Source organism: Podarcis bocagei, assembly GCF_964188305.1.
Source record: "Podarcis bocagei genome assembly, chromosome: 18".
In the NCBI taxonomy this organism is placed as follows: Eukaryota; Metazoa; Chordata; class Lepidosauria; order Squamata; family Lacertidae; genus Podarcis; species Podarcis bocagei.
Window position 1 is genome coordinate 4697848 of NC_138144.1, and position 14848 is coordinate 4712695.

Genomic DNA, 14848 nt, shown 5'->3' on the forward strand with positions numbered 1-14848 from the left:
TCCCGGGGCGGTTCGCGAGATAGAGACGCGACTTAAAAGCACAAATAAATAACGTGGAAAAAGAAGACGTTCTTGCCCAAGAGGAACGGATAAGTAAGATAATGGACAGGGCAGAACTGGGGGGAATTAACAGCAGAATTAAGACCATCTAATGAGGAGCGTTTTATGGAAGAATGGATGCTTTTTTTCCCGGACCATCTAGAGCAGGCGTCCCCAAACTCGGCCCTCCAGATGTTTTGGGATTACAACTCCCATCATCGCTGGCTAACAGGACCGTCATGAAAACATGCAGAACTGAACTTAAGACCGGAAGAATGATAACCAACATCGATGGATCTTCCCATCCCTGCCCTAGACTTGATGGTGTTTATAGAAGAAGAAGAAGAAGAAGAAGAAGAAGAAGAAGAAGAAGAAGAAGAGGAGGAGGAGGAGGAGGAGGAGGAGGAGGAGGAGGAGGAGGAGGAGGAGGAGGATTGATATCCCACTTTATCAGTACCCTAAGGAGTCTCAAGAAAGGGACGCGGGTGGTGCTGTGGGTTAAACCACAGAGCCTAGGACTTGCCGATCAGAAGGTCGGCGGTTCGAATCCCCGCAATGATGGGGTGAGCTCCCGTTGCTTGGTCCCTGCTCCTGCCAGCCTAGCAGTTCGAAAGCACGTCAAAGTGCAAGTAGATAAATAGGTACCACTCCAGCGGGAAGGTAAACGGTGTTTCCGTGCCCTGCTCTTGCTCGCCAGAAGCGGCTTAGTTCTGCTGGCCACATGACCCGGAAGCTGTACGCCGGATCCCTCGGCCAATAAAGCGAGATGAGCACCGCAACCCCAGAGTCGGCCACGACTGGACATAATGGTCAGAGGTCCCTTTACCTTTACCTTTACGGAGTCTCAAAGCAGCTAACAATCTCATTTCCCTTCCTCCCCCACAACAAACACTCTGTGAGGTGAGTGGGGCTGAGAGACTTCAGAGAAGTGTGACTAGCCCATGGTCACCCAGCAGCTGCATGTGGAGAAGCGGGGAAGTGAACCCATTCACCAGATTACAAGTCCACCGCTCTTAACCACTACACTGGTTTAACTCTTAACCTGCGTTTTGATTCGGAAATCTAGCCAGCCATTCCTGCCGGAATTGGGGAGCCCGTCCCCCTCATTCTACGGCATGGGGTGCTTCTCCCTCAAACGGCGCTACAGTTCCCAGAACGGTTGAACCAATCGGCTCACTCTTCCCAGGGAATTTTGGGAACTGAGAGAGCTTTCCTGGCAACTCTCAACACCCTTTGCGGACTGAAGTTCCTAGGAGTCTTCGGCGGAGAAGCCAAGACGGTTTAAAGCGGTATGGAACTCCTTTCCGTGTGAGGACGGCGCCTTGAGACGCGTCCGGATCCAGCGCCCGGTTTCCACGGGAGTAAAGCTTCCCTTGTTCCCTGGGGCAAACCCAGTGGGTCGACTTTGGACAGATGAGACCTTCAGAAAGGCGAATTTCGGAGTCGACATGCGAGAATGTGGGGAGGCGGTTCGTTGGGTCCTTCCCACAGCTGTTGGGGAGGTGGACTGCGCTCCAAACATACCTGGGGTCAGAGCCCAGCCCCCCCCTTGGGCACAGAAGTGGGGTGGGTGCGCAGGAATCACGTCCCCGAGCCTTAATAAAGTTTGATTGGAGCCTCATTAAATCTTTAATCATATGACCCATTAAAATCAGCCCCAGATGCTTCCTGGCAAAAAGCCAACCTGCCCTGGCCTGTCTGCTTCAAACTCACAAGCTGCTTTGGCACTGCTCCCTTCCTAGGCTTGGAAACGAAATCCGAAAAAATCTATTTTTGGCGATTCCCGGGCCCCCCTCCCTCCTTCGCACGAGTCTGCTTCTCCCCCCTCCCTCCGTCTCTCGCACACTCTGTCTTTCTCTTTTGCACTACTGCGGAGACGTTTTCCTTGCAGTGTGGGGGCTTTCTTTGCGATTGGAGCTGGGGGTGGTTCAAATGGTGAGGGGGCTGAATGAATGGTTGTGAACGAACAGACCTCACCTGGAGTACTGTGTCCAGTTCTGGGCACCACAGTTCAAGAAGGACACTGACAAACTGGAACGTGTCCAGAGGAGGGCAACCAAAATGGTCAAAGGCCTGGAAACGATGCCTTCTGAGGAACGGCTAAGGGAGCTGGGCATGTTTAGCCTGGAGAAGAGGAGGTTAAGGGGTGATATGATAGCCATGTTCAAATGTATAAAAGGATGTCACATAGAGGAGGGAGAAAGGTTGTTTTCTGCTGCTCCAGAGAAGCGGACACGGAGCAATGGATCCAAACTACAAGAAAGACGATTCCACCTAAACATTAGGAAGAACTTCCTGACAGTAAGAGCTGTTTGACAGTGGAATTTGCTGCCAAGGAGTGTGGTGGAGTCTCCTCCTTTGGAGGTCTTTAAGCAGAGGCTTGACAACCATATGTCAGGAGTGCTCTGATGGTGTTTCCTGCTTGGCAGGGGGTTGGACTCGATTAACCTCCTCTTCTCCAGGCTAAACATGCCCAGCTCCCTTAGCCGTTCCTCATAAGGCATCGTTTCCAGGCCTTTGACCATTTTGGTTGCCCTCCTCTGGACACGTTCCAGTTTGTCAGTGTCCTTCTTGAATTGTGGTGCCCAGAACTGGACACAGTACTCCAGGTGAGGTCTGACCAGAGCAGAATACAGTGGCACTATTACTTCCCTTGATCTAGATGCTATACTCCTATTGATGCAGCCCAGAATTGCATTGGCTTTTTTAGCTGCCGCGTCACACTGTTGGCTCATGTCAAGTTTGTGGTCAACCAAGACTCCTAGATCCTTTTCACATGTACTGCTCTCAAGCCAGGTGTCACCCATCTTGTGTTTGTGCCTTCCATCTTGTAATTGTACTTATGGACTCACTGTTAAAACCATGTTCATGGAAGGCAATCTTACTCGGCTACGCGGAGTAAGGAGAAGGGGACGACACAAGGAGAAGGGGACGACAGAGGACGAGATGGTGGGACAGTGTTCTTGAAGCTACCAGCCTGAGTTTGACCATACTGCGGGAGGCAGTGGAAGACAGGAGTGCCTGGCGTGCTCTGGTCCAGGGGGTCACGAAGAGGCGGACACGACTAAACAACAACAAATCCTTCCTGGTAGCTATTCTACCATTTCCTCTCAGACACTCCTTCCTCAACCATTTCTAAGCCTGCGGTAGAAGAGACACACTATCAGGGTTTGTCAAAGCCCAGAAGACGCATCCCTCTGGAACATCTGCCTCGATTGCTCCAGATTCCAAAGCACAGACTCTCTCGCCCAGCACAGGACATTTCACGATGGATGGATGGATAATTCCACCCCCCTGCTAGTTTTAATTACATTTTCTGTTTGGAAGGAGGGGGAGACCAACTGTTACACATTATGGAAAGATTCCGTTTTAACCTCTCTCTTTTTTGGTAGAATGAGCTAAACGGTTACACATGAAGTTTGGGTCCTAATGAGCTGTAGAGACGTCGCGGGGCTGCAAAATAGGGAAGAGAACCACGTCCCGCAATCTGTTTCCGATCACCCGGCAATCCCCTGTAGAAAATATTTGGCCTTGTTTGGGTTGTGTGGAAATACATGAGGCCTTTGGAGGAAAAAGGCAGTCGCTCTCATCCCAGCTACGCTTTTTGGGTTTCCTCGGGAGAGCTCATACCCTCCGATGTTTCTCCGGCGGAAGTAGGGACGTCCTAAGGAAAAGTCGTGAAATTCAGAGACGCCTGCTTCTTGGGAGAAAAGCGATGGCAAACCTAGACAGCATCTTAAAAAGCAGAGACATCACCCTGCCGACAAAGGTCCGTCTTGTTAAAGTTAATACTACTACTACTACTAATAATAATAGCAAAGACATCACCTTGCCAACAAAGGACTGTATAGTTAAAGCTATGGTTTTCCCAGTAGTGATGTATGGAAGTGAGAGCTGGACCATCAAGAAGGCTGATCGCCGGAGAATGGATGCTTTTGAATTCTGGTGCTGGAGGAGACTCTTGAAAGTCCCATGGACTGCAAGAAGATCAAACCTCTCCATTCTGAAGGAAATCAGCCCTGAGTGCTCACTGGAAGGCCAGATCCTGAAGCTGAGGCTCCAAGACTTTGGCCACCTCATGAGAAGAGAAGACTCCCTGGAAAAGACCCCGATGCTGGGAAAGATGGAGGGCACAAGGAGAAGGGGACGACAGAGGGACAGTGTTCTCGAAGCTACCAGCATGAGTTTGACCAAACTGCGGGAGGCAGTGGAAGACAGGAGGGCCTGGCATGCTCTGGTCCAGGGGGTCACGAAGAGTCGGATACGACTAAACAACAACAAAAAGGAAAAGCGGGACGTTCTGAGATCGAATCGGAAACCGAGACGGCCTCTGGGAATCTGGGACTGTCCCTGCAGAATAGGGACACTTAGAGAGTTTTGACATCTCTCTCTTTTATGCTTGTATCGCCTGCTGAAGTTGAAATTGCCTACCTTTGGAATTCATTCACACACACACACCCAAAGATTTTATTAATTTTCCAAATTTATAACAGATAAGAAAAAGAAAATCAAAACAAGCCAACAAACATTTATGCTGATTATAATAATTCCACTTTTATTAACATTGTTAGGTGACTTCCTTTAATCCCCCTGGCTGAGTTTCCATATAAATAATTCTAACAGTTTTCCAAAACTATTTTCCCATCTTACTTTCTTTTCATTTTTAACCTTAACATAATATTTTACACATCACATTTTCAAATCCGAGGCCTATTTGGTACTCGCAAGTAATTCTAATTATATTATCTGAAGATATTTAGCTAAATAGTCTTTGAATTTCTTCCACTCCTCTTCCTCCTCCCTCTGGTCACGTACTTTTCTGGTCAGGTTGGCTAGCTCCGAAATTCCATCATCTGCCTACCTGTGGAAGCAGGTAGAAAGCAGGAAGGAAACATCTACGACAAAGTAGGTTGACCAGGTTGGAAGCTGATAGACGATGGGTTCTATTCAGTGTTAGCCGTACTCTGAGGAGATGGACTGAAATCAATGGACTACTGCTTTAGGTCCAGTAATTTGAGTGGGTCTCCTCGGAACAGAACTCCATTGTTGGAACCATCAAGCCAAATGTGGATATGATTTTGTAAGAGCTGTCCAACTGCAAAGAAAACACATATACAGTACCTCAGGCTAAGTACCGTATTTTTCGCTCTATAAGACGCACAAGACCACAAGACGCACCTAGTTTTTGGAGGAGGAAAACAAGAAAATAAATATTCTGAATCTCAGAAGCCAGAACAGCAAGAGGGATCGCTGCGCAGCGAAAGCAGCAATCCCTCTTGCTGTTCTGGCTTCTGGGATAGCTGCGCAGCCTGCATTCGCTCCATGAGATGCACACACATTTCCCCTTACTTTTTAGGAGGGGAAAAGTCTTATAGAGCAAAAAATACGGTACTTAATTCGTTCCGGAGGTCCGCAATTAACCTGAAACTGTTCTTAACCTGAAGCACCACTTCAGCTAATGGGGCCTCCTGCTGCTGCCGTGCCGCCGGAGCACGATTTCTGTTCTCATCCTGAAGCAAAGTTCTTAACCTGAAGCACTATTTCTGGGTTAGCGGAGTCTGTAACCTGAAGTGTATGTAACCTGAGGTACCACTGTACAGTCATACCTCGGGTCGAATGTGCTTCGGGATGAGCGCGTTCGAGTTGCACTCTGCAGCAACCCGGGAGTAATGGAGCGCGTTACTTCCGGGTTTCACCGCTTGCGCATGCGCAGACGCTCAAAATGACGTCACGCATATGCACAGAAGCGCCGAAACATGACCCACGCATGCGCAGAAGCGCAGACACGGGTTACGTTTGCTTCTAGATGTGAACAGGGCTCCGGAACGGATGTTTGTACATGTTTTGTAGCTTGGGGGGTTGTCCTGAATCCTTTGCTGTCATTCAAGGCTCAGGTGGCCTAGGTGGCCTGGAGTGCCTTCCATTGGCCTGGAGTGCCTTCCATTGGCCTGGAGTGCCTTCCATTGGCCTGGAGTGCCTTCCATTGGCTTGGTGTGCCTTCCATTGGCCTGGAGTGCCTTCCATTGGCCTGGAGTGCCTTCCATTGGCCTGGAGTGCCTTCCATTGGCCTGGAGTGCCTTCCATTGGCCTGGAGTGCCTTCCATTGGCCTGGAGTGCCTTCCATTGGCTTGGTGTGCCTTCCATTGGCCTGGAGTGCCTTCCATTGGCCTGGAGTGCCTTCCATTGGCCTGGAGTGCCTTCCATTGGCCTGGAGTGCCTTCCATTGGCCTGGAGTGCCTTCCATTGGTTTGGAGTGCCTTCCATTGGCCTGGAGTGCCTTCCATTGGCCTGGAGTGCCTTCCATTGGCTTGGTGTGCCTTCCATTGGCCTGGAGTGCCTTCCATTGGCCTGGAGTGCCTTCCATTGGCCTGGAGTGCCTTCCATTGGCCTGGAGTGCCTTCCATTGGCCTGGAGTGCCTTCCATTGGCTTGGTGTGCCTTCCATTGGCCTGGAGTGCCTTCCATTGGCCTGGAGTACCTTCCATTGGCCTGGAGTGCCTTCCATTGGCTTGGTGTGCCTTCCATTGGCCTGGAGTGCCTTCCATTGGCCTGGAGTGCCTTCCATTGGCTTGGTGTGCCTTCCATTGGCCTGGAGTGCCTTCCATTGGCCTGGAGTGCCTTCCATTGGCCTGGAGTACCTTCCATTGGCCTGGAGTGCCTTCCATTGGCCTGGAGTGCCTTCCATTGGCCTGGAGTGCCTTCCATTGGCTTGGTGTGCCTTCCATTGGCTTGGTGTGCCTTCCATTGGCCTGGAGTGCCTTCCATTGGCCTGGAGTGCCTTCCATTGGCTTGGTGTGCCTTCCATTGGTCTGGAGTGCCTTCCATTGGCTTGGTGTGCCTTCCATTGGCCTGGAGTGCCTTCCATTGGCCTGGAGTGCCTTCCATTGGCCTGGAGTGCCTTCCATTGGCCTGGAGTACCTTCCATTGGCCTGGAGTGCCTTCCATTGGCCTGGAGTGCCTTCCATTGGCCTGGAGTGCCTTCCATTGGCTTGGTGTGCCTTCCATTGGCCTGGAGTGCCTTCCATTGGCCTGGAGTGCCTTCCATTGGCCTGGAGTGCCTTCCATTGGCCTGGAGTGCCTTCCATTGGCTTGGTGTGCCTTCCATTGGCCTGGAGTGCCTTCCATTGGCTTGGTGTGCCTTCCATTGGTCTGGAGTGCCTTCCATTGGCTTGGTGTGCCTTCCATTGGTCTGGAGTGCCTTCCATTGGCTTGGTGTGCCTTCCATTGGCCTGGAGTGCCTTCCATTGGCTTGGTGTGCCTTCCATTGGTCTGGAGTGCCTTCCATTGGCCTGGAGTGCCTTCCATTGGCCTGGAGTGCCTTCCATTAGCTTTTCAAGATTTTGATTCAAAATCATAAACATATCCCCTTTCTTGTTCCTCTTCTAGATTACCGCACGGGCCCCTGCTTCAGCCAAGTCAGCAACCAGATGTGCCAAGGGCAACTCAGTGGGATCGTTTGCACCAAGACCATGTGCTGCGCCACCATCGGGCGGGCATGGGGCCACCCTTGCGAGATGTGCCCCGCCCAGCCCCACCCCTGCCGCCGGGGCTTCATCCCTAACATACGCACTGGCGCTTGCCAAGGTAAGTTCCTTCACGACTCACCCAGCCCCTACTGGAAGCTCAGAACCATTGCCATGATTGACGGGGCCTTTTCGGTGGCGGCACCAAAGCTGCTGGACGCTGCCCTTTCGGAAAGAGTCCTGCTCAAACGGGCCTTTCATAGCCGTTGATGTTTCGAGCGGCTTTAACCGCTGCTTTTCAAGGGAGATGGAATCAAAAGGACGTCCGATAAAATACGTTTCTCTCCCTTGAGCCCAAGAGAGGGTTTTCTTGCTTCTAAAACTCCTTTGAAGCAGTCAAACCAGGAGTCCCCAAACAGAAAAAATGGGGTTGTTGTTTTTTTCGCTGATTTGATGTCACACAAAAGCAGATGAGCAGCTACAAAGCACAGTTTCTCTCAGAGCAGGGATTGGCAAGTTTTACCTTGCCTGGGCCGGTTCACTCCAGCGGAGATTCCTCCGTGGGCTGGATTCAGCATGCACACCTGTGATTTCCGGCTTCGGCACAGACGTGACTTCCGGCACCTGCACAGGCACGATTTCCGGCGCTGTGGGTTAAACCACTGAGCCTAGGACTTGCCGATCAGAAGGTCGGCGGTTCGCAACGGGATGAGCTCCCATTGCTAGGTCCCTGCTCCTGCCAACCTAGCAGTTCGAAAGCAGGTCAAAGTGCAAGTAGATAAATAGGTACCGCTCCGGCGGGAAGGGAAACGGTGTTTCCGTGCGCTGCTCTGGTTTGCCAGAAGCGGCTTAGTCATGCTGGCCACATGACCCGGAAGCTGTACGCCGGCTCCTCAGCCAATAAAGCGAGATGAGCGCTGCAACCCCAGAGTCGGTCACGACTGGACCTAACGGTCAGGGGTCCCTTTATCTTTAAGGAGTCTCAAAGTGGCTAACATTCTCCTTTCCCTTCCTCCCCCACAACAAACACTCTTTGGGGTGAGTGGGGCTGAGAGACTTCAGAGAAGTGTGACTGGCCCAAGGTCACCCAGCAGCTGCATGTGGAGGAGCAGAGACGCAAACCCAGTTCACCAGATTACAAATCTACTCCTCTTAACCACTACACCACACTGTGAAGTCCGGCGTAGATAGCGTTCCGAACAATGGTTTGTGCAAACCAGGGTTTACTGTGCCGCAGACCTGGCAAAATGAAGGTGACCTTTACCTTCAGCATTCTCAGCTGTCTTCATTTGTGTCTCCTCACTTCCTCCCTGCAGATGTGGACGAATGCCAGGCGATCCCCGGGCTTTGCCAAGGAGGAAACTGCCTCAACACGGTGGGGTCCTACGAATGCAAGTGCCCGGTGGGCCATAAGCAGAGCGAGACGAGCCAGAAGTGTGAAGGTGAGCGGGGGAGAGAAAGGGGCCAGAAATTTCCGAAGGAGAAACATGTGGGAATGTTCAGGGTGGCAGGAGAGGATATATTGCTTATTAGTGTCCTTCCTAACTTGTGGCGCTGTGGGTTAAACCACAGAGCCTAGGACTTGCCAATCAAAGTTTGGCGGTTCGAATCCCCGCAACGGGGTGAGTTCCCGTTGCTTGGTCCCTGCTCCAAACCTAGCAGTTCGAAAGCACGTCAAGTGCAAGTAGATAAATAGGTACCGCTCAGGCAGGAAGGTAAATGGCGTTTCCGTGCGCTGCTCTGGTTCGCCAGAAGCGGCTTAGTCCTGCTGGCCACATGACCTGGAAGCTGTAAAAGCGAGATGAGCGCCGCAGCCCCAGAGTCGGCCACGACCGGACCTAATGGTCAGGGGTCCCTTTACCTTTACCTTTTTAATATCCTTCCTAACTTGTGCTAGCAAGTTCCTTTATTTAGAATCATAGAATCATAGAGTTGGAAGAGACCACAAGGGCCATCGAGTCCAACCCCCTGCCAAGCAGGAAACACCATCAGAGCACTCCTGACATATGGTTGTCAAGCCTCTGCTTAAAGACCTCCAAAGTAGGAGACTCCACCACACTCCTTGGCAGCAAATTCCACTGTCAAACAGCTCTTACTGGCAGGAAGTTCTTCCTAATGTTTAGGTGGAATCTTCTTTCTTGTAGTTTACATTCCCCTTCTCACGCACAGCAGACAGCTGGTCGCAGGCTCGTGTGAGCCTCTCACTATGATACAACTAAGCCTGTCCCAGACTGAATTGTATGTTCCTGGTAAATTCCCTTTAAAAATGTAACAATAAAGGACCCCTGATAGTTAAGTCCAGTCACAGATGACTCTGGGGTTGCGGCGCTCATCTCGCTTTACAGGCCGAGGGAGGTGGCGTTTGTCCACAGACAGAGAGGCCTCCAAAAAAAATTGGTTGTAATAAAAAAAAGGGGCTGTAATCCAAAAAAAGGGACATGCACTTCTGGGTTTGACGTGGTTGTAATCCAAAACAGTTGCAATCCAAAGCGGTTTCAAACCAGTGGTACCTTGGTTCTCAAACTTAATCCGTTCCAAAAGCAAAGTGTTCCAAAACCAAGGTGCGCTTTCCCATAGAAAGTCATGCAAAACTGATTAATCCGTTCCAGACTACCCCTAAAACAGCAATTTAACATGAATTTTACTATCTAACGAGACCATTGACCCATACAATGAAAGCAATAAACAATGTACTGCAGTCACACAATCAATCAGTAGCTGAACTGGGTTCCGCACAAAAACAAAAACAAAAAGAGCCGCAAAAACAGAAAAGCAAAATAAATGGCAAAAACAGGCAGAACTCAGCGTAACACTCAAAACGGAAGCGTTAACACTCAAAACGGAGCATGTTTGGCTTCCGAAAAATGTTCGCAAACCGGATCACTTACAGTGGTACCTCAGGTTAAGTACCCAATTCGTTCTGGAGGTCCGTTCTTAACCTGAAACTGTTCTTAACCTGAAGCACCACTTTAGCTAATGGGGCCTGCCGCTGCTCCGCCGGAGCCCGGTTTCTGTTCTCATCCTGAAGCAAAGTTCTTAACCTGAAGCACTATTTCTGGGTTAGCGGAGTCTGTAACCTGAAGCGTATGTCACCCGAGGTACCACTGTACTTCCGGGTTTGCGGTCTTTGGCTTCTAAGTTGTTTGAGTACCAAGGCGTTTGAGAAGCAAGGTACCGCTGTACTGGAGTGAATATTTCCAGCCTTCCGCAAAGCTCATATCCACCCCCACCCTCTCCTCTTTATGAGAAAAGGCTTTCCAGGGTGTGTTGAGAGTGGGGGGGAATGTCGCACATTCCCAGATGTGCTGCGGTTGGACTGCTTTCGCCATCAGGTTCAGCTGCGGCGTCTCTCTCAAAAAAAGGCATTTTCCCTCCCCCAAAGGGCTTGTTTAACGCTCTGGAATGTGTCAGCGAAAAGAATATTCGTTCCAGAGGTTCGTTCTTAACCTGAAACTGTTCTTAACCTGAAGCACCACTTTAGCTCATGGGGCCTCCTGCTGCTGCCGCGCCGCCGGAGCACGATTTCTGTTCTCATCCTGAAGCAAAGTTCTTAACCTGAAGCACTATTTCTGGGTTAGCGGAGTCTGTAACCTGAAGCGTATGTGACCTGAAGCGTATGTAACCCGAGGTACCACTGTACTGTTTAAGCAAGCCAGGAACCCATTAATTGAGCCCTTATTGGTAAATATAACCTGGGAACGCCGATATGTTTCATCTCAAGCATCTCCTTGAAGATAAGAAAAACGATATAATCCTGGCCGTGGCAAAATTTCTCTCGGAGGTAGCAAGAATTAGAAGTCAACATGTCTCGGATAAAAAGACAGGGACTGCTCAGTATTCTCTTTTCTGCTGTACTTTGCTTTCGAATTTCTTTCGCGGGCCTTTGGACCGCAATGAAGAATGTTTGTTTGCGTTTGCTCAGGCTTTCTCTTCCTCAGCAGTTGGAATGTTTATGAATATTCCGCGGCATCAGAGGCAGACACGTCCCAGGCAGGGGCTGGTTGTTGTTTTTTTGCAGTCAACGTTTTACAATTTTTGCAAGGTTTGAACATTCTGAAGGGGGGGTTTTGTGTTGTGCAGATAGCTACGCAATTGGCCTTGCTTTCTTTTCTGGGTCTGCTGAATTATGTACTGTATTTTTCGCTCTATAGGACTCACCGGACCATAGGACGCACCTTGTTTTAGAGGGGGAGAACAGGAAAAAAAAATTCTCCCCCTCTCTGCCCAGCGCCCCTTCAGCGAAGCGGCAGGAGGCGCTGCGCAGAGAGGGGGAGAATTCCCCCCCCCCTTGTTCTCCCCCTCTAAAACAAGGTGCCGTTCAAGGTGCGTTCAGTCGCCTTCAGGCGGCTACCTTGGAAGCCTGGAAAGTGAGAGGGGTCGGTGCGCACCAACCCCTCTCGCTCTCCAGGCTTCAGTGAAGGCAACCCGAAGCCTCCAGAGCGCTGCGGGAGTTCCCGCTGCACTCCGGAGGCTTCGGGTTCCTTTTTTTATATATATATAAAATATTTATTGAGTTTTCACAAATTATATAAACATACACAATACAGACAAACACACACAAAAACAAACAAATATAATTTCAAATCCTTATTTTCTTAAAACTTACTTCACCGACCTCCTCGTACCTCCCCTTTCTGCATTCCAATTTCAAATATTTAGTTCAGCAAATCCTCACCCTTAATTTTATCTAATTATATTCTTTTCTTTTAGCTTAATCTTTAAAGCTGTAATCCACTTACTTTCTATAACCACAACATTTTAACACTCATTAATTTTACAATGTCTCTTAAGATAGATTTTAAATTTCTTCCAATCTTCTTCCGCCGTCTCTTTCCTCTGGTCTCGGATTCTGCCAGTCATTTCAGCCAGTCCCATGTAGTATATCACCTTCATCTGCCATTCTTCCAGAGTGGGTAGATCTTGTGTCTTCCAATACTTTGCTATGAGTATTCTTGCTGCTGTTGTAGCATACATAAAAAATGTTCTATCTTTCTTTGAGGCTTTGGGTTCCTTTCGACCTGCTTTTTGGGGCTAGCGGGGGGAAGCAGAGAAAAACAGAGAAAAAGCATAAAAAGACACGGAAAAAAAGAAAAAGATTCAATTTCTTAAGTATTATTTCCATAACCCTCTTTCTTGACTCCCTCACATCTCCCTTTCCTGTGTTCTCATTTACAAGATCTTATTCAGCAAAAATTTCACCTTCTTTCAAATCTTATTTTATATTATACATTTCAACTATTTATGTCTCCAATTTCCCCCCTTTATTATCTATTATTTGAGCTTGACATAATATTGTTCAAATTTCACCTTTGTTCTTATAAGCCAATTTTGCATACTCCTCTCAAATATGTCACTAATGCCATGTTATCTTCATATCCTGCATCATTCTAACATTCATACAGTTTACAATACTTTTGCAAATAGTCTTTAAATTTCTTCCAGTCCTCTTCCACTATCTCTTCTCCCAGGTCTCGAATTCTGCCAGTCATTTCTGCCAATTCCATATAGTCTATCAGTTGCGTCTGCCATTCTTCTGCTCCACAAGCTTCTCGAGGCTGCGAGGGAAGCCCGGGGCTATGGGTTCTTTAGCCCCGCACACCCTCTTGCGGGTGGAGAGTTGGTGCACTGCTAAAGAGGCTGTTGCCATAGCTGCACGCCATCTCTCCAGCTGAGAGAGGGTGCATGGGGCTTCTTTAGCCCCGCGCAACCTCTCCGGCAGGGAGAGGCTGCGCGCGGCTATGGCAATACCCCCACCTCCCGCAAAAGCCCACAGGAGCCGCACACCCTTTAAGGAGCGTGCGGCTCCTGTGGGCTTTTCTACGAGGAGGGAGAAGGGACTGACTGGCCGCGTCAGTCCCTTCTCCCTCCTGAGGAAAAGCCCGCAAGAGCCCGCGCGGAGCTTGTGTGCGGCTTTTGGGGGCTTTTCCTGCCTGCCTCCCCCCCTGCATTCGCCCCATAGGACGCACACACATTTCCCCTTCATTTTTGGAGGGGGAAAAGTGCGTCCTATAGAGTGAAAAATACGGTAAGTTCCCTGAAAGCAAAGTTGGAGGAAGATGAAATCCTAGCAATTCTGGGGGCTTTTGCGAAGAGGTAGCGTCTCCCTGCCTCCCTTTTGAAGGTTATTCCTTCCTTCCTTTCTTGGCTCGGCTTTGTGGTTTGTAAAGCTCAAAACAAAACCCACCCCAAGACAAAACCCCAGACCCTTCCACGCTTGCTTTGGCCCCAAAGAAGTGAATCTGGGTTCCAAAGTCAACGTCTCGCCTTCAATCCCATCATTGTGTGGGAGCCCAAAAGCGCCGAGTTTTTAAGAGAGACTTGGAACGCAACTGGCAGGCGCTTTTTGAAATACTGTATTTTTTGCTCTATAAGACTCACTTTTTCCCTCCTAAAAAGTAAGGGGAAATGTGTGTGCGTCTTATGGAGTGAATGCAGGCTGCGCAGCTATCCCAGAAGCCAGAACAGCAAGAGGGATTGCTGCTTTCACTGCGCAGCGATCCCTCTTGCTGTTCTGGCTTCTGAGATTCAGAATATTTTTTTCCTTGTTTTCCTCCTCCAAAAACTAGGTGTGTCTTGTGGTCAGGTGCGTCTTATAGAGCAAAAAACACGGTACCTTGAGTCAGAAGCAGCAGGGGTATGTGGCTGTGGATGTCAGGCTCACGGGGACCATAGCTGTCAACTTTTCCCTTTTCTTGCGAGGAATCCTATTCGGATGAAGGGAATTTCCCTCAAAAAAGAGAGAAACATTGACAGCTATGATGGGGACGAGGGTGCAAAGATCTCATTTGCAGAACGGGGAAGTTTCACATCGCCAGAGCTGCGCAAAAGTTGGGATGCAAACAGTGCTGGATTTACGTATAAGCTAAACAAGCTATAGCTTAGGGCCCCACTCTCCTGGGGGCCCCCAAAAAAATTAAAGGGGAAAAAACTGGATGTACATTTCCGAAGGGATGCGGGTGGCGCTATGGGTAAAACCACAGAGCCTAGGACTTGCTGATCAGAAGGTTGGCGGTTCGAATCCCCGCGACGGGGTGAGCTCCTGTTGCTCGGTCCCTGTTCCTGCCAACCTAGCAGTTCGAAAGCACATCATAGTGCAAGTAGATAAATAGGTACTGCTCTGGCGGGAAGGTAAACGGCATTTCCGTGCGCTGCTCTGGTTCGCCAGAAGCGGCTTAGTCCTGCTGGCCACATGACCCGGAAGCTGTACGCCGGCTCCCTCGGCCAATAAAGCGAGATGAGCGCCGCAACCCCAGAGTCGGCCACGACTGGACCTAACGGTCAGGGGTCCCTTTACCTTTACATTTCCAAAATATAAGATAATTGCATTTCAGTTTAACAATTACTGTG

General features: G+C 49.7%; 1 protein-coding gene across 3 annotated transcripts in view; it reads left to right on the forward strand.

Annotated features, from left to right (window-relative positions):
- Positions 1-14848, forward strand: part of FBN3 (fibrillin 3) — a 163610-nt gene that overhangs the window by 44603 nt on the left and 104159 nt on the right. For all 3 annotated transcript variants that reach the window (XM_081177548.1, XM_081177550.1, XM_081177549.1), the window contains 2 exons: positions 7425-7622; positions 8818-8943. In XM_081177548.1, coding sequence (XP_081033674.1) covers positions 7425-7622; positions 8818-8943 — 324 coding nt within the window. The remainder of the gene's footprint in view (positions 1-7424; positions 7623-8817; positions 8944-14848) is intronic.